Source organism: Dermochelys coriacea, chromosome 2 (genome assembly GCF_009764565.3).
Source record: "Dermochelys coriacea isolate rDerCor1 chromosome 2, rDerCor1.pri.v4, whole genome shotgun sequence".
Taxonomy (NCBI): domain Eukaryota; kingdom Metazoa; phylum Chordata; order Testudines; family Dermochelyidae; genus Dermochelys; species Dermochelys coriacea.
In genome coordinates, this window is record NC_050069.1 from 187,106,172 (window position 1) to 187,125,009 (window position 18,838).

At 46.2% G+C, this 18,838-nt stretch overlaps 1 protein-coding gene across 7 annotated transcripts in view; it reads left to right on the forward strand.

Moving 5' to 3' along the window:
* The window catches only part of GLB1 (galactosidase beta 1), a 78,664-nt gene that overhangs the window by 44,436 nt on the left and 15,390 nt on the right, over positions 1 to 18,838 (forward strand). For 5 of the 7 annotated variants that reach the window (XM_038389875.2, XM_043508853.1, XM_043508852.1 and 2 more), the window contains 4 exons: positions 8,273 to 8,347; positions 11,321 to 11,410; positions 13,624 to 13,737; positions 14,884 to 15,015. In XM_038389875.2, the coding sequence (XP_038245803.1) occupies positions 8,273 to 8,347; positions 11,321 to 11,410; positions 13,624 to 13,737; positions 14,884 to 15,015 (411 nt within the window). Of the gene's footprint in view, positions 1 to 8,272; positions 8,348 to 11,320; positions 11,411 to 13,623; positions 13,738 to 14,883; positions 15,310 to 18,838 lie in introns of all 7 variants that reach the window. The other 2 variants (XR_006279241.1, XM_043508856.1) reach the window with 2 other exon arrangements.

An 18,838-nucleotide genomic window follows, 5' to 3' on the forward strand; every position in this document is an offset into this window, starting at 1 on the left:
GCTGTAGCTGTGTCAACCTAACTTTTCAGAGGAGACCAGACCTTGGTTTCCTTCTGTGGCATTACTCTCACTCTTTCAGAGACACACAGACCTTCATAGAACAACAGCCAGCACAGCCTCTTTTTCTTACCTGTGTCTTTGTTTTGGGCGGTAAGATGTGCCTTTGTGGTGGAGACCACCGTTGTTTCATTCATCTGGTTCCATAAAGGAAGTTAACTGTTTATTACAACTATTTTAAATGAAGGGCAGCAATTCTTCAAGTAATGTCCTTATAGGTGCTCTACTGTAGGTGTATGTGCAGGTGCGTCCCCGCGGTTCTGATCAGAGACCTTTGGTAGAGGTGTCTGTTTGGCCTGCACATGCACTCCAAACTCTCCCCCGCATGCTCTGCCTCGAGGCTAATTAGCATTTTGCAGGCAAACCCCACTCGGTTCCTTCTCAACTGCCCCTGGCTAGAGACAGAGCAATTAGCAGTCTGTTCACAGGTACTTTACTTCTTTAGAAATGCTTTCTTAGGTGGTTTTTAGTACTTTTGTTCTTTTCTTAGTTTCATAGTTTCCTTTGTGTTTTTTTTCTTCCCCTGTTTAAAATAAAAACAAACTTAAAATAAGTTATTTACTTTAACCCTCCCCCCTCCCACCCCCGCGCTGTACTGGGGATTGCCCCCTGTAAAAGGCCTGCCCGGTTTAAGAATTCTCTCCAGCAGGGAGGCCATTCCAGTATGGGATGGCCATTCCCTGTGTGTCTTTTGCCTCGTCGAGGGCCACGTTCTGCAGACATGTCAGCAGCTGAAGGCCAAATTCTGATAAAAACGGAAACTGAAACTGCTCCTTACGGAGGGAGCTCTTCAGCCTGCGACTGACCTTCGACCTGTCTCTCCCAGGTGATGTGAGTCATCTCTGCAACCTTCCATTTCCAAGGACGGTGAACCAAGGAAGAAATCCTCAGATTCCCTATGTAAGACCTCTTAAAAAGAGAGCTTTGAGCCCCTAGAGAGAGAGCCCTGAACCAGCCAGGGGAGATCCCTGGCACATTCAGTCTCCTTAAACTAAAGGTGTCTAAGCACGGTACCCACAGATTGTGTGGGCCCTCTCCTACGGATGCCGCTGGTAAGCCTAAAGAACCTATGGGCACAGGCACTGAAGCAGTGGTACTGCAGGTCAGGGACAGGAGCCTATATCATACCGCCTCTGGACAGATGGCACCAGTAGGGACACCGCCGGTACCAATGACTGCAAGACAATCATAATCGGACCATTTCATGTGGCCAAGGTTTCTGGTCCCTTTGGTACCATCGACTCAACTCCAGCAGCTGGTACTAGTTACTGCTGCACTGCAGGAGTTTAGATTCTCTAAGGACCTCACGGTATCTGAGGCACCAAAGTCTCCTCTGCTTGGTACCAGGGCCCCGGTATCAGCTCCACCACTTTCCAGTGGATATTCGGATAGTGTCTAGGAGGAGGTTCTCTCTCATCACTCCCGCTATGCTCCCTTCCCCTACCAGCTGGCCCTTCCTCATCATATCCTCACTCTGGACAACCCCTATGGTATGACCAATCATGGGGCTCAGCCTCCCCAGTGGTCCTACTGGGATCTGTGGATGGCGTGTAGGCATCATGCCTCCTGGGCGTCTAGTGTCATACACCAAGAGACTGTGAGGCGTTCTCCCACAGCCACCACATCTATGTCTTCAGACCCTCCTAAGGAGATCCTGGAAGAGCAGGAGGTTGGACTAGAGGGGGATGTTAACCACATACTAACATCTCTTCCTCCCCTTCAGAAGAGACAGTTATTCTCTCTCCACTATCTATGGCAGATGATTTTAAGCTCTTCCAAGACCTTATGAAGAGGGTGGCAGATACCTTACTAATACTTCTAGAGGAGATAACAGACACTCACCATAAGCTGCTGGATATGTTACATACATCCTCCTCCTTGAGGATAGCTTTTGGACCCAGCTAAGCTCGTATGGCAACCACTAGCATCAGCCACACCAATAGGCAAAAGGGCCAATTAAAAACTACTATGTACACCTCCCCCCCCCACAGATACGGAATTTCTTTTTTCCCACCCTCCCTGTAATTCCATCCTGATATAAGTGGTTAACTCATGTGGCCGCCAACATCGTTCCAGATCCACCCCTTATGATAGTGATTGGAAGTGCCTTGACTTATTTGGAAGGAAGGCCTGTTCTTCTGCTACTTTGCAAATCAGAATTGCAAACTACTAGGCCTTAAGGGCAAAGTACGACTATATGAATTATGCCAAATTCAGCATCTTTATTGACCATCTACCGGAGTCACAATGGGAACAACTCTGAGCCATTATCGATGAGGGGTAGTTGGTGGCCAAAACAACACTGCAGACAGCACTTTATGCAGCTGATACAGTGTCCAATTCCATCTCAATGGCAGTTGTGATGCAGTGAGCTTCATGGTTGCATCTTTTGGGTTTCCCAAAGGAGATTCAGACAACTGTCGAAGACCTCCCCTTCAAAGGCTCTAAGTTGTTTGCTGAGAAGACCAATGAGTCACTCCACACTCTTAAGTACTCCAGAACCACACTTTGGTCAATACGCCTGGCCAAAAATAAAAAGAATGTAGCGCACAGTCTTCTCACAAACTGCATACAGCGCAGTTCCCCCCACAACGCTATTCTGAACCACAGAGGGAAAAGGTCCAAGTTTCTGAGGTGCAAACCATCAAGTCCTCAATTTTCAACATTGCAGTCTTCCACCTCAAAACATCAGTTTTGACACCTTGGTCGAGACCCTGAGAGACCACTGCCTTTGACAGCAGCTGCCACTTTCCAGCTTCTCTCGTCCTTCTGAATACGGCCTTGCTCTGTTCCGTCCCAACTGGGAATCCATCCAACAGATGGGTTTTGGAAATTATCTCCCATGTGTATTCAATCCTCTTCAGGGACCCTTCTCATGAGAGACTGTTATGACTGGATCACCTCCTCTGCTGAGAAGCCATAGAACCCATCCCACTGCATCTCTGAGGCAAAGGTTTTTACTCTCGATATTTCCTGATCCCTAAGAAAACTGGAGGTTGGAGACCCCTACTGGATCTCAGAACACTGAACAAATATATCAAGGCTCAAAAAGTCAAGATGTGTCACACTAGTGGTGATTATTCCGTCTTTGGAACAGGGAGATTTGTTCTCGGCCCTCAAGTTTCAGGACATGTATTTCCACATATTGATCCTGCTGTCCTACAGACAATTCCTCCAATTTATTCTGGGTCAGGATCAGTACCAGCACAGAGTACTCCTTTTTGGCCTCTTGTTGGCTCCCAGAGTATTTTCCAAGGTCCTCTCCATAGTGGCAGCCCACCTGCATACCCAGGGGATTATGATCTACCCAGGCTTAGACAACTGTCTCCTCAGGGCCTACTCCTTCGAAGAAGCCCTACGGGCCACCCACGGAACTATGAACGTATTCACGAAACTGGGCATACGAGTTAACATCCAAAAATTGACCCTAATTCCAGTACAATGCTTGGAATTTATAGAGGGCGATCTCAACTCACTGGAAACGAGAGTGCTCCTTCCACAGCACAGATTTCACCGCTTGTCCGCACTTAGAGAGAGAGTGCAAACTAGCCCTCAGATGTCGGCCAGACATTGCCTCCAGCTTCTGGGGCACGTGGCGGGGGATATGTTTGTAATATCTCCTGCCAGACTTCACTTGAGGTGCCTGAAGACGTGGTTCAGCTCAGTTTACAGGCCAAGCAAAGGCAGGTTAGACAAACCTCTCTCAATGCTTTTCTGGGTCACACACTCCCTGGATTGGTGGAAAGACTCAACAACCTTTTGCACAGGGGTCCCACTCACACAGTGCCCCTGACACTACTAGTCACGATCGAAGCATCCCTGATAGATTGGGGTGCACATCTCAACAACCTCATGACTCAGGGCAAATTGTCGCCCAGGGAGGCGACTCTCCACATCAACCTCCTCAAACTCAGAGCGGTCAGGAATGCTTATGTTCACTTTCTTCCATTGATCAGAGGTACACGCACGAAAGTCATGATGGACAACATCGCGTGCATGTACTATATAAATTGCCAGGGAGGCACCAGATTGTCCTCCCTCTGTGCAGAAGTGCTAAAGCTCTGGAACTGGTGCATTTCCCATAATGTTCTATTATCAGTGGCCTATCTACCAGGAGTGCAGAACGCAACAGCAGACAGTCTCAGTCGCAAGTTCTCACACGACCACGAGTGGTAGATGAACCCAGTAGTACTTCACAGTATATTCAGTCAATGGGGCACACTGACGATTTGCCACTGATGGGGCACACTGATGGTTTGCCACTTACCGGAACAAGAAATGCCCACGCCGCTGCTCCAGGACTGGCCTTGGACAGCACTCATTAGGGGATGCTCTCCTTCTTCCAAGGGACGAGGGCGTTCTATACCCCTTCCGCTTGTTCCTTTTGCTGCTGAAGGTCCTGTCACACATAAAAAGAGAAAAAGCAAACATCATACTGATTGCTCCCAGCTGGCCAGGACTGATGTAATACCCATAGCTGTCACAGCTGGCGGCGTGTCCACCAATCCCTCTTCAACCCACTCCTTACCTCCTCTTGCAGAATGAAGGATGTACTCTCCAAACCAACCTGCAGATACTCTGGCTCAAGGCCTGGCTCCTTCAGGGTTCCAACACATAGAGAGCTTCTGCTCTGAGGAGGTACAGAAAGTGTTACTATACAGTAAGACATTGACTGCCTGTTGTACTTACCTGCAAAAGTGGACCAGGTCTCAAGTTTGGTGCAATTCCAGGCAAATTATCCTGGTATCTGCTACTCTCCCTGTGGTGTTAGACTACATACTCAAGATGTCAGGGTTATCTCTGAGTTCGCTCAAAGTATGCCTGGCGGCCATACTGGTTTTCCATCAACCAATAGAGGGATACTCAGTTTTCTCACACCCAGCTACAAAGAGATACCTCCAGGGTATAGTAAACCTCTTTCCCCAACCCAGCCATCCCATATCAACATGGGACCTGAACTTAGTTTTAAAGAGCCTTACTAGACCGCCCTTTGAACCTGTGGCCACTTGTTCGCTTACACACCTGTCAATGAAGACAGGATTTCTGGTCACCATCACCTCAGTGAGGAGAAATGGGGAGATAGCAGCACTGATGGCGCACCCCCCTTTTACAGTTTTCTTTCATGACAAGATTACTCTCAGGCTGCACACAAAGTTCAAACCCAAGGCAACCTCCTCTTTTCACATGAACCAACCGATTCACCTCCCAACCTTTTATCCTAAGCCTCACTGCAATAGCAGAGAGTCCATACATCACACTCTAGATGTTAGGAGAGCCTTGGCCTTCTACTGGGACAGGATGAATGCTTTTAGGAAATCTCCTAAACTCTTCCTTTCCATTCCAGATAGGTCTAAAGGCACAACAATATCGGCACAAAGACTCTCCAAATGGGTCTCAAACTGTATCAAATACTGCTATGAGGTTTGCAGTGTAGTACCTCCATCTGGAATCCCCACACACGTCACAAGATCAGTTTCCTCCTCGGTCGCCTTCCTCAAGAATGTCCCTATCTTGGAAATCTGCAGAGCAGCCACCTGGACATCTATGCATAGCACTGCAGAACACTACATGATTACTGGGGACTCTGCAGCCAATGCTAGCTTCAGCTATGCAGTATTACCATCCATAACAAACTTTATTCCGAAGTCCCAACTACTTGGGAGTCACCTACAGTGGAGCACTTCTAGGGACACTACTCAAAGAAGAAGAGGTTTCAGAGTAGCAGCCGTGTTAGTCTGTATTCGCAAAAAGAAAAGGAGTACTGGTGGCACCTTAGAGACTAACAAATTTATTAGAGCATAAGCTTTCGTGAGCTACAGCTCACTTCATCGGATGCATTTGGTGGAAAAAAAAAAAAGAAGAGGAAGTTATTCACCCTGTGCAGTAACGATGGTTCTTCGAGATGTGTGTCCCTATGGGTGCTCCACGACCCACCCTCCTCCCCACTACTTTGAAGTTCTGAACAGAAGGAACTGAGGGTGGTTCGCCCACTCAGCACTAATTAGCCTCGAGGCAGAGCATGGTGGGGTGTGTATGGGGGAAGCATATGTGTGGGCCGAACGGACATTGCTACACAAATCTCCGATCAGAAGCGCAGGGACACACACCTATGGTGAAGCACCGATAGGGGGACACATCTCAAAGACCATCATTACTGCACAAAATGAATAACTTCCTCTTATGCCCACCCTATACCAACTAGGGTGCCTGGTGTCTGGTTTTCAACTGGAATGACCAGTCGAAAAGGGACCCTGGCAGCTCCGGTCAGCACTGCTGACCGGGCCGTTTAAAAATCCGCTTGGTGGCGCAGCCGGGCTAAGGCAGGCTCCCTGTGGCTCCCAGAAGCTGCAGCAGGTCCCCTCTCTGGCTCCTAGGGGCAGGGGCTGCCTGAGGTAAGCACTGCCCAGAGCCTGCACTCCTGACCCCCCACCTCTGCATCCGAACTCCCTGCCCCAGCCCTGATCCCCCTCCCGTCCCCCAAACCTCTCGATCCCAGCCAGGAGCACCCTCCTTTACCCCAAACCCCTCATCCCCAGCCCTACCCCAGAGCCTGCACCCGCAGCCACAGTCCTCAACCCCAGCCCAGAGTATCTTCTCACATTCTGAACCCTTCAGCCCCAGCCCGGAACCCCCTCCTGCACCCCAAATCCCACACCCCCAGCTAGAGCCCTGATCCCCCCGAACCCCAGCCTGGAGCCCCCTCCTGCACCCTGAACCCCTCATTTCTGGCCTCACCCCGAAACCCATACCCCCAGCCCAAAGTCTGTACCCCCTCCCACACTGCAACCCCCTGCCTCAGCCCAGAGCCCCGTCCCATACTCTAAACCGTTCGGCTCCACCCCCCAGCCCAGAGCTACCTCCTGCACCCCCAGCCGGAGCCCTCACCCCCTCATGCATCCCAACCCACTTTAGACCTCAACCCAGAGCCCCCTCCCATACCCTGAACTCCTCATTTCTGGCCCCACCCCAGAGCCCGCACCCCCAGCTGGAGCTCTCACCTCCTCTCGCACCCCAACTCCCTGAGCCAGCCCAGTGAAAATGAGCAAGTGAGGGTGGGAAGAGCAAGCAACAGAGGGAGGGGAGAAGGAGCGAGTGGGGGCGGGGCCTCGGAGAAGGTGCAGGGTTTCAGAGGAGGGGTGGGGGAGAGGGATGTTCAGTTGTGTGTGTGTGTGTGTGTGTGTGTGTGTGTGTGTGTGTGTGTGTAGAAAGTTGGCAACACTAATACCAACATTTTGTGCATGTGCACTTACTGTATTTTTCAAATTCCATGAGCTATTTTAGTATCTCCCAACAGTCTATTAGTATTGTGCATGCAGAAGTAGGTGATTTGAATGAATTTTTACCTCCACAAGTGCATCAGAGATGAGGCAGAGCTTTGAGCATACATCTTGTGCAAGACATAACAGCCTGGTGCTGAATAGCAAATAGAGAAAACAACAAACCTAGGAAATGGTGTAAAAAAAAAAGTGTTAAGAAATGTAAAGATGCAAAACTAAGGACTCCAAAGTGAGGAAATTGGTAAGGCTGTGCAGGCAATCGTAATGAGGCCCCCTCGTGCACATGTAAGTATGTGTCTCTTCTTCTGAAGTTCTGCCTCTTCAGTGCACAGGCAGGATCGTGTTCAATGAACAAGGCAGGGATACAAAGTGAATGAAATGGGTTCTGCAGAGCTCTGCCTTATTTTTGAACAAAATCTGTTTGCAGTTGCCACTCTGCTTGTCTGGAGTAAATAAGAACTTGTCTGGTGGCACTGAGAGTGGATTTTGGCCCTTAGTGTACAGAACGCGTGATGTATATTGGATGAGGCAGAGTCTTATAGAGATTCTGGCAGGCCCAGGCTAGGTATCATAACATACAAAAACCTGCTCGGAAGAACAGATGGTTTCACAAACTGGGAATGGTTTACATGAGATTTGAAGAAAGGGCAGACTCAGGCAACTATTTGTCTATTTATTTAGGTTCTTATGAAGGTTCCCATTTCTGAGTTACTGTTGAAATCATGTGTAGTATGTAACTAAATCAAGTGGATTTTAACACTTCTGTTTTAAGACCTATTGCAAATGCATTCCTACAGCTCTATGAAAAATTTTACTTTTGACCAGATCGGTCTTTAGTTTGCTGTCTTTATTCCCCTTAAGTTACAAAATATTAGATGAGAATTTGGTTACAATGTGTTTCATATTCAAGTTTCATTTGGTCTCTTTTATTTTCCTAGTATAAGCACTTACCTGAGGGCCCTATCCCGCCAACAACCCCCAAGTATGCATATGGGCAAGTGGCAATGGAGAAGGTAAGTGTTCATTTGTTACCCTGTAGGTGTATCTGTGCATGCATACTTTTTTCTTTGTAAGGAACATTTTTATAAAGTTGGAATGTCCATCTACGGGCACTATATAAAGGAGCAAGGAGGAGAGAATAGAAACTCATAGATAAAAGGCTTCTTAACCCTCTTGAGGAGGATATAGGGCATGGGACTAGGAGAAAGACTTTCTGATTTCTCTTCCTGGCTCAGCCATTTTCTTTCTGTCTGACTTTGAGTAAATCAGTGAACCTCTGCCTCTGTTTCCCCTTCTGTAAAATGGGAGGATGATAATTTTTGTTAACCTTTTTGAGATCTGCAGATGAAAAGCACTATGGAAGTGCTAAGCCATAGGACTAACACTTCTTTGCCAAAATTAGCTGTGTTAAAATCGGGTTTATTCAGTTTGACAAGCATTTGACTCTGGTCTCAAAATGACCCCCACCAATAACTAACATTTATCTTACCCTATTACATCAAAAGGAAATATGTCAATGTACATGACTTGTAAATAAAATGCAATGTTTATAATATACATTGTGCTGTGTGTTAAGTCTCTCACTAAAATGAGTGATATTTGTATAGCTGTAGTTATCCAGCCTTTGGATAACTCAAAGTTTGGGTAAGCCCTTGGGGTTTATTTCACAGCTTGCTGAAGAGAAAAGTTTAAGGAGAGGCTGTTTTAGCTGTTGATGGATTGAAAAGAAAGAGAAGGATGGGAAGAGAGGAGGTGCTGTGTTTTGCAAATAAATACTCTATATGCCATAACGGACATTTTTTTTGTTTGAGGGAGTTGGTAAGTTGGATGTAGTAATTCATAAGTTTGGACGGTGCTCTGTAATTCTTTAGTTTTGGCCAGACAGCATTTTTGATTGATAAGTCTGACCCATGTTGCTATGGCATATGAAGTGTTGCAACATTCAGTACTGATAACAGATAATACAGCACAGCCTGTCTTAAGTCATCCAGCTCAAGTGGTCTGCAGAAGTGAAATATTTCACAGAAATGACTATCCAGTGAAGGTGAAGCAGAACTGTCCCATCTATCTAAGCATACTTTAGGGTGGTCCCAGAAGACAAGAGGCTGCCTTATAAGGTTTCTCTGAGCTAGTATATATTCAATAGTAAGTAATATTACACATAGCTATGTGTACATCATGGGCGGGCCAGAGAAGCCCCAGCACCAGCCTCGCCGGCCAGAGCAGCCCCATGACCCCTGGCTGGCCGGCCAACACCAGCCCGTCCAGCGGGAGCAGTGGCCACACCAGTGGGAGCTGCGGTCCCGGGCCTTAGTGACCCTAGCAGCAGCCTCGGGCCACGCCTGCTGACCCCAGGAGCAGGAGCAGTCCCAGCCCTAGCCCTGCACTCAGTTAAACAATATAATTTTAATAATTTAACCAGTTAACTTTTAAAACAATATTTACATCCCTAACATCCACAGCTTCTGGTGACATAAATGGGAGCTGCAGATCCATGGCATCTCTTAGAATCAGGCCACAGGATTTTTGATTGGCCTGATACTCCACATGCTGTATCCATATACTGTATATTAGCCCAGATTGCCTGAGGGGTCATCTCTCTGCTTGATTATGATCTCCCACAACAGCTACTTGCCACTGGAACGATGAACTGTCAACCTTCAGAAGCAAACTCGTGTGCAGAAGACCTAGCTTTCTAGGTGACTAATTCATCAATCTGGATCTCTTGCACAAAGAGGTTGGCATGGACCATGACCCTCAGCATGGTCAGAGCAAAACACAAAACCCACTACTTTGACCTGGCCTTACCACAATAAGCCACGTTCCTCCCACTTCTCTCCTCCTCCAAAAGAGTCCACTCCCTGATTGCTGGAGGGAAGAGAAATAACCTTCCTTTGTGTACACTTGATAATTTGGGGAAGCGCTTGGTTACCATGGTGATGTGCATGCCATAGAACTGGTAAATTATAAAATATTATTGTATGAATAACCCACTTATATCCAGACTAATGTCTTTGAGTAGTCACTCTATTTTTATGTACAAAATCAGTGATCGCATGTGAATAGATGATTCGGGTTATCCTATGGCACGTGTACAAATGTGCATACACAATGTTCATGTTTGTTTTTAATGTTGCAGCACTTCTCATTTTTGAATGTGCCTGTGCAAAAGCTTGCTCTTTTCTTATTTTGAAACATCCAGCATTTCATTATTTTCTTTTTACTGTGAATGTGTATAAAATATGTATCGAATTCTACAACATTTTAAGTGCCACTTTTTGTAGTGGCTTTTCTTCAGCATTACTTGAAAGCAAATACTGACTTTTTGGAAAATATTTGGAATCACCAATGTACAATTTACACTGGGCCCGTGGAGACACTTGTGTAAAATAGACTAAAATTCTGATGCTCTTATTCAAAAAAACCCAAAACACTTGAACCTTTGAGCCTATAGAGGGTATTATGCATATTGTGGGCCTCCTGACTAACGCACAGAATCCACAGCAAATGTTGAGAGAGAAACATAGTCTGAAAGAGAGCTTTTATCATCTCAGAAAGAGATCAGAGGGCATCATAGGTATGTTAGCCTGCAGTATAGTTGTGCCTATTGGACCGATTCAGAATGGTACTTAAACACATGTTTAACTTTAAACTTGTGCATTGTCTTAATAAAGTCAGTGAACCGATTGCATGTTTAAATTTCAACTTGTGCCTAAACATCTTGCTGAATCGGGGCCTTAGTGCTTCAAAAATAAATGTGGGTTCAGTTATTTTAAAAGTCCTCTTAGATGATACTTGACAGCCAAATTCTGCTCCGAGCTACCTCAGATAATAAATTTGGAGTAATTCATTGGAAGTCAATAGTTACATCAGATTTATAACAGTGTAATTGAGAGCAGAATTTGGACCATATTGTTGTCTTATTTAGCTTCTAATTAAACACTGAATTTTATGACCAGTCTAAATCTGCTTTTCCTGCATTGCAGCTAGGCACAGTAGCAGAGCTTCTTAATGACCTGTCACCCTCTGGGCCAATAAGAAGCATTTACCCCTTATCCTTTGTTCAGCTGCAGCAGGTAAGACTTCCTCATGTAACTACTAAGTAATCATTTTCCAAATCTTATTGCATGAAATTCAGCCTTGATATCACTGCATTGGGGTGAAAGGTCTTAAACCAAGTCTGAACTTGGTCCTTTAAATCTTGCAGTGTTGTACTTCTTACAGTAGTTGTTCCCAGATTCCTTGGATTGGAGACCCCTCCCCATTTGTGACCCTATCAGTTCCTACGGCCACCATATTTTTGGCTTCATTGCTGAATCTCACCCGGGGTTTTTTTGGCTTATTTTCTCTCTCCCTTTTTCTTTATTTTTGTTATCTCTGCTTTCCATTTTTTATTCATCCTCATGATCTTCCTCCATTTCTCTTGCTCTTTCTCCCCCTTTGTAGTCTCTCTGTGAAGCACTAGGTTTCAAAGATCCCTTCCACCTTGTTCCTCCCTGTTTTCCAGATTTTCCCCACTCTTTCTCTCTGTCTGTTTTTTCTTTCTCTCTGGTATATAGTTGATGTGTCAAAACATCTGCCAGGGACAATTCTCTTGATAAACAGGGCAGGAGATCTGCGGGGGCGGATGGGAGGAGGGTCACAAGGTTGATGTTTTGTGGGTATCTTATTTATTTTTACTTCCTTTCCTCTTCAGAATGTAGGTAGAAAAAATTCTGAGAATAGTCACCCAGAACTCATCAGAGTGCATACATCCCATCCACCAAGGGGCCTCTACACCACTGGCTGATTTAGAAAAATACCCCTTGAAAAAGCATCTTGCTCCCATCTTCCTGCTCTTGCCATGGCTTCCTCCTCCTCCTCACCCCACATCTTTTGCCCCTTCTCCCCGACTTCTTTTCTGTTTCCCTCCTGGCTGCCCACCTTTCCACTGCATGCATCTGGCTCCCAGATCACCCGTTCTCCTGAGCTACATACAGATTAGGAGCCAGTTGCCTGCACTGAAAGAAGCAGCCACTAGGAAACGTGTGTGGTGGGTGGGACTGCTAATCAGCTACCTGCCCCATAGTCCCAGGACACTGGATGGGATGGGTTCAAAACCCAATTCTGAATGTTAGCTGGGCCGGGTTCAAAACCCAGATCTGCCCTGGCCAAGCTACAGCTACTGGCCGGTAAGCTGGATGGCTTTTCTTCTCTGCCTCTACCTGCACATACCAGAGGGATCCAGCCAGGAGAGAGAGGCTCAGGAGCTGTCCTGCTACTTGTGTGCTTCTCTGGGACCAGAGAGCAGGCACTCTAGTCAGCTGCTGAAAGACCCTATGAAAAGAAACTGGGAGGCGGTTTAAAAGGAGCCCCTGACCACTCAGCTCCCTGGTTTCAACATCCCCGCTCAGGGATGATGTTTCAAGCAGTTCACCCTCCATGCATTGCTTCTCTTCTCCACACTCTGCTGGACTTTGCAGCTGTTACACCCTGTCACCTGCCTTGGTCTCATGGGAACCTCAGAGACACATCAGGAAAAAGGGCGGCCCATAATGGTCACAGCCTCCTTTTTTTTGTTTTTTCCTGCCATCTGTGCTGCCGGTTGAATGCGTTGGTGGTCACATGTGGCTGGCTCGAACTGCCATGCTCCCACCTCTTCTTGCCCCAGAGGCTGGGAACCAAGTTAAAATCCAATTCATGTCAGACAGTGCTGTTATGTTAATGCTACTGGGGAAAAACAGAATGGTTTCAATGTGTTTGTTTCATTTGTTACAGGAACAAATCAAGCAGTTCTGATTTTATTGTCCCCTGATGGCAATATGTCACATGAGAATATTCCTAATCGTTCCAGTAACATAGCAGCTGGTTCTCCTACACAGGCAGTACCGGCATCAGTTTTTGGCTATAGGGTGCAGTTTTTTAGCTTATCTAAGCTTCAGTTGCAACATTTTTTCCAGTTGTCATTTTTATCAATTTTCATTGAACTAATCGATGGATTCAGTTCATGACCCTTTACTCTTATTGAGGTGCAGAGGAGGAGAAATCTTAACTGAGATCTTCATCTTTAAGGTTATGTAAAGATATGTAGGAAACTTTATGAAATTTACATTGAGTATTAAAAATTGAAATCACTTGACAAGATATTAACCAGGACGTCTGAAACCATTTGTGATTATTGCTCCAGACAGGGTATGAAAGTTGAAATTACTCTTCCAATGTGTAGGCAGAAATTCTGGTTACTGGTTTCCATTGTGTGACCTCAAGTGTAGCCTCAGAATGACTTGGTTCTCTAATTTTTTTCTTCTAGTATTTTGGGTTTGTGCTGTACAGGACTACCCTGCCAAAAAATTGTAGTGAGCCAACGCCACTCTTTTCACCTTTAAACGGAGTCCACGACCGTGCTTATGTCTCTGTAGATGGGGTAAATATTGACCTTACAACTACTGATGTCCATGTCTGTCACTTGCCTTCTTTGGGTAGCTATGATTAATAATTGTATTGTGTACTTCGTGGCTTTTTTCCCCATGTACACAAATACAGTTTAGTTTATTTAATTTAATATGAAACGTAAAGAGAAAGAAAGGGATCATTCAGTTGGTACATTCTACACTTTAGTAAAGTTTTTAAAACATTCTAATCTGTACACACCATTTCTATGGTCTGCTTGAAATAATAATAATAATATAATAAGTATCAAGACAATTGAAAATTGGTCTAGGGTCTTCATACAAGTAGAAAAAAAATCTATAAGATGGGCTTGCTTACTACTGGTTTGATACAAATTAGAAGTTGACTGTATTTGATCAGCTCCTGCAGGTTGTTTCAATTGATTATTGCAGGAAACTTGAGTCTACATCTTTGCTTGTGACATTGGGTTATTGACCACAAATTTAAATTTTTTTTTACAGGATGTAGATTCCTCTCCCACTTTTCTCCTTGGACTGTGTACAGCACAGCTTTGTTCCTGCTCAATAAGGAGAAAAATCAATTTATGGACTGTCAAAGCCCAGCTTTCATTCTTTATTCCGGCATATTGCATTAATATTTCTTTAATGAACCCTGTTTTCTATATAATACATCAAAGATGTATTGTATAGTAAACAGTAGAGTCTCTATTGGCAAATCCAAACTATTGTTTAGTTTTCTATTCAGAATCTTAGTGCTTTTACAAAAAAAAATGCATCAGAGCTTAATCTGAGAATGTCATATTTTCACCTATAAAGCGTGCAAACTGTTTTCAGTCCTCTGAACAGACCTTGACAACTTGAATTTTTTAGGAATGAGAAGCCTTGCAGAGTTTGAAATTTCAAAACCAATAGAATTAGTGAACGAAGTGTACCATACTTTTGAGGAAACTGATAATTTTCCATTATTTGAATAACTGAAACACTACTTAGCTGAATATCTTACTGACCAACTTAAATGATAGTTGTGGGGGTTGAGGTGAGCAGGGCAGCAGAGGGATATTTTCCTCTGTACAAGCCAGTAAGTCTCAAAAATGAGTAATCCAGTTTTGTCCTCTGATTAAGCCTTACATTATTTTCTCCTCTTGGTGTTATGCTTACAGGTTCCTCAGGGAGTCCTTGAACGAGGCAAATCAGACACGATAAATATAACCGGGAAGGCTGGAGCAAACCTGGATGTGTTGGTAGAAAACCTGGGTCGAGTAAACTATGGTAGATACAACAATGACTTTAAGGTAAACTTAGTCACTACTGATTATACAATGGAACTTGTCAAAGCACACAGGAGATCAGCTTTTCTTCTATTGGTAAAAGAAAATCTTAATGCAATAGTAAGAGCAAAGGGTTAGGAAATATGTTGGTGCAACTCTACCGAACTCAAAATACAACCAATACTTTTCTTATGAGTCCTGGTGTCATTGAGGTCAAAGTGGCATTAAAAGCAGACAGACGCCCTTTAACTTTTGATGGTTTTATATCACCCAGAGGGCTCTCAAGAGGTGTTGAGTCTTCTAATGTATCATCTAAGGGTATGTCTACACTACGAAATTAGGTTGAATTTATAGAAGTCAGTTTTGTAGAAAGCGTTTTTATACAGTTGAGTGTGTGTGTCCCCACACAAATGCTCTAAGTGCATGTAGTCGGCGGACTGTGTCCACAGTACCGAGGCAACAGTCGACTTCCGGAGCTTTCCACTGTGGGTAGCTATCCCACAGTTTCCGCAGTCTCCACCGCCCATTTGAATTCTGGGTAGAAATCCCAGTGCCTGATGGGGCTAAAACATTGTCGGAGGTGGTTCTGGGTACGTATCGTCAGGCCCCCGTTCCCTCCCTCCCTCCGTAAAAGCAAGGGCAGACAATCGTTTTGCACCTTTTTTCTTGAGTTACCTGTGCAGACGCCAAACCACGGCAAGCATGGAGCCCGCTCAGCTAACCATCCCCGTATGTCTCCTGGGTGCTGGCGGACACGGTACTGCATTGCTACACAGCAGCAGTTTATTGCCTTTTGGCAGCAGACAGTGCAGTATGACGATAGCCGTCGTCGACGTAGTCCTGGGTGCTCTTTTAACCAGGTGCCTGGGTAAACATGGGAATGACTCAGCCAAGTCATTTCCCTTGTTTCATCTCATGGCAATTGAGTCCTACCGGCAGTGCACTGTCTTTTAATTTGCAGCCAGCAGAAGACGATGGCCAGTAGTCATACTGCACCGTCTTCTGCCGAGCACCCAGCAGGTGACGATGGCTAGCGGTCATACTGCACTGTCTGCTGCCAGCATGATGTAAAAAGATAGATGAAGCGGCTCAAAACAAGAAATAGACCAGATTTGTTTTGTATTCATTTTCTCCTCCCTCCCTCTGTGAAATCGACGGCCTGCTAAACCCAGTTTTGAGTTCTATCCTTGAGTCTGAGTTCTATCCTTGAGGCGGCCATTCAGTTTCTCGCAAAGCCACCCCCTTTGTTGATTTTAATTCCCTGTAAGCCAACCCTGTAAGCCATGTTGTCAGTCGCCCCTCCCTCCGTCAGGGCAACAGCAGACAATCGTTCCGTGCCTTTTTTCTGTGCAGACGCCATACCACGGCAAGCATGGAGCCCGCTCAGATCACTTTGGCAATTAGGAGCACATTAAACACCACACACATTATCCGGCAGTATATGCAGCACCAGAACCTGGCAAAGCGAAACTGAGCGAGTTGGCGACATCAGCGCGGTGACGAGAGTGATGAGGACATAGACACAGACTTCTCTCAAAGCACGGGCCCTGCCAATGTGGGTATCATGGTGCTAATGGGGCAGGTTCATGCGGTGGAACGCCGATTCTGGGCTTGGGAAACAAGCACAGACTGGTGGGACCGCATAGTGTTGCAGTCCTGGGACGATTCCCAGTGGCTGCGAAACTTTTGCATGCGTAAGGGCACTTTCATGGAACTTTGTGACTTGCTTCCCCTGCCCTGAGGCGCAAGAATACCAAGATGGGAGCAGCCCTCACAGTTGAGAAGCGAGTGGCAATAGCCCTGTGGAAGCTTGCAACGCCAGACAGCTACCGGTCAGCCAGGAATCAATTTGGAGTGCGCAAATCTACTGTGGGGGCTGCTGTGATGCAAGTAGCCAACACAATCAAAGATCTGCTGATATCAAGGGTAGTGACCCTGGGAAATGTGCAGGTCATAGTGGATGGCTTTGCTGCAATGGGATTCCCTAACTGTGGTGGGGCCATAGACGGAACCCATATCCCTATCTTGGCACCGGAGCACCAAGCCAGCGAGTACATAAACCGCAAGGGGTACTTTTCAATAGTGTTGCAAGCACTGGTGGATCACAAGGGACATTTCACCAACATCAACGTGGGATGGCCGGGAAAGGTACATGACGCTCGCATCTTCAGGAACTCTGGTCTGTTTCAAAAGCTGCAGGAAGGGAATTTCTTCCCAGACCAGAAAATAACCGTTGGGGATGTTGAAATGCCTATAGTTATCCTTGGGGACCCAGCCTACCCCTTAATGCCATGGCTCATGAAGCCATACATAGGCAGCCTGGAGAGTAGTCAGGAGCTGTTCAACTGCAGGCTGAGCAAGTGCAGAATGGTAGTAGAATGTGCATTTGGACATTTTAAAGCGTGCTGGTGCAGTTTACTGACTCGGTTAGACCTCAGCGAAACCAATATTCCCACTGTTATTACCGCTTGCTGTGCGCTCCACAATATCTGTGAGAGTAAGGGGGAGACGTTTATGGCGGGGTGGGAGGTTGAGGCAAATCACCTGGCTGCTGGTTACGCACAGCCAGACACCAGGGCGGTTAGAAGAACACAGGAGGGTGCGGTGCGCATCAGAGCAGCTTTGAAAACTGGTTTCATGACTGGCCAGGCTATGATGTGAAAGTTCTGTTTGTTTCTCCTTGATGAAATCCCCTGCCCCTTGGTTCACTCTACTTCCCTGTAAGCTAACCACCCTCCCCACGTCCCTTTGATCACTGCTTGCAGAGGCAATAAAGTCATTGTTGCTTCACATTCATGCATTCTTTATTAATTCACCACACAAATAGGGGGATAATTACCAAGGTAGCCCAGGAGGGTTGGTGGAAGAGGGAAGGACAAGGCCACACAGCTTTTTAAAAGTTTAAAACTTATTGAATGCCAGCCTTCTGTTACTTGGGCAATCCTCTGGGGGGGAGTGGCCGGAGGCCCCCCCAACGCGTTCTTGGGTGTCTGGGTGAGGAGACTATGGAACTTGGGGAAGAGGGCGGTTGGTTACACAGGGGCTTTAGCGGCGGTCTGTGCTCCTGCTGCCTTTCCTGCAGCTCAACCATATGCTGGAGCATATTAGTTTGATCCTCCAGCAGCCTCAGCATTGAATCCTGCCTCCTCTCATCATGCTGCTGCCACCTTTCAGCTTCAGCCCTCTCTTCAGCCCGCCACCTCTCCTCCCGGTCATTTTGTGCTTTCCTACGCTCTGACATTGTCTGCCTTCATGCATTCGTCTGTGCTCTGTCAGTGTAGGAGGACAGCATGAGCTCAGAGAACATTTCATCACGAGTGCGTTTTTTTTCGCCTTCTAATCTTAGCTAGCCTCTGGGATGGAGAAGATCCTGTGATCCTTGAAACACATGCAGCTGGTGGAGAAAAAAAAAGGGACAGTGGTATTTGAAAAGACACATTTTAAAGAACAATGGGTACACTCTTTCACGGTAAACCTTGCTGTTAACATTACATACATAGCACATGTGCTTTCGTTACAAGGTCGCATTTTGCCTCCCCCCCACCCCCCCCTACGTGGCTAACAGCGGGGAACGTTTCTGTTCAGCCATAGGCAAACAGCCCAGCAGGAACGGGCACCTCTGAATGTCCCCTTAAGAAAAGCACTGTTTCAACCAGGTGACCATGAATGATATCACTCTCCTGAGGATAACACAGAGAGATAAAGAACGGATGTTGTTTGAACACCAGCAAACGTACACTGCAATGCTTTGTTCTACAATGATTCCCAAGTACGTGCTACTGGCCTGGAGTGGTAAAGTGTCCTACCATGATGGATAGAATAAGGCTGCCCTCCCCAGAAACCTTTT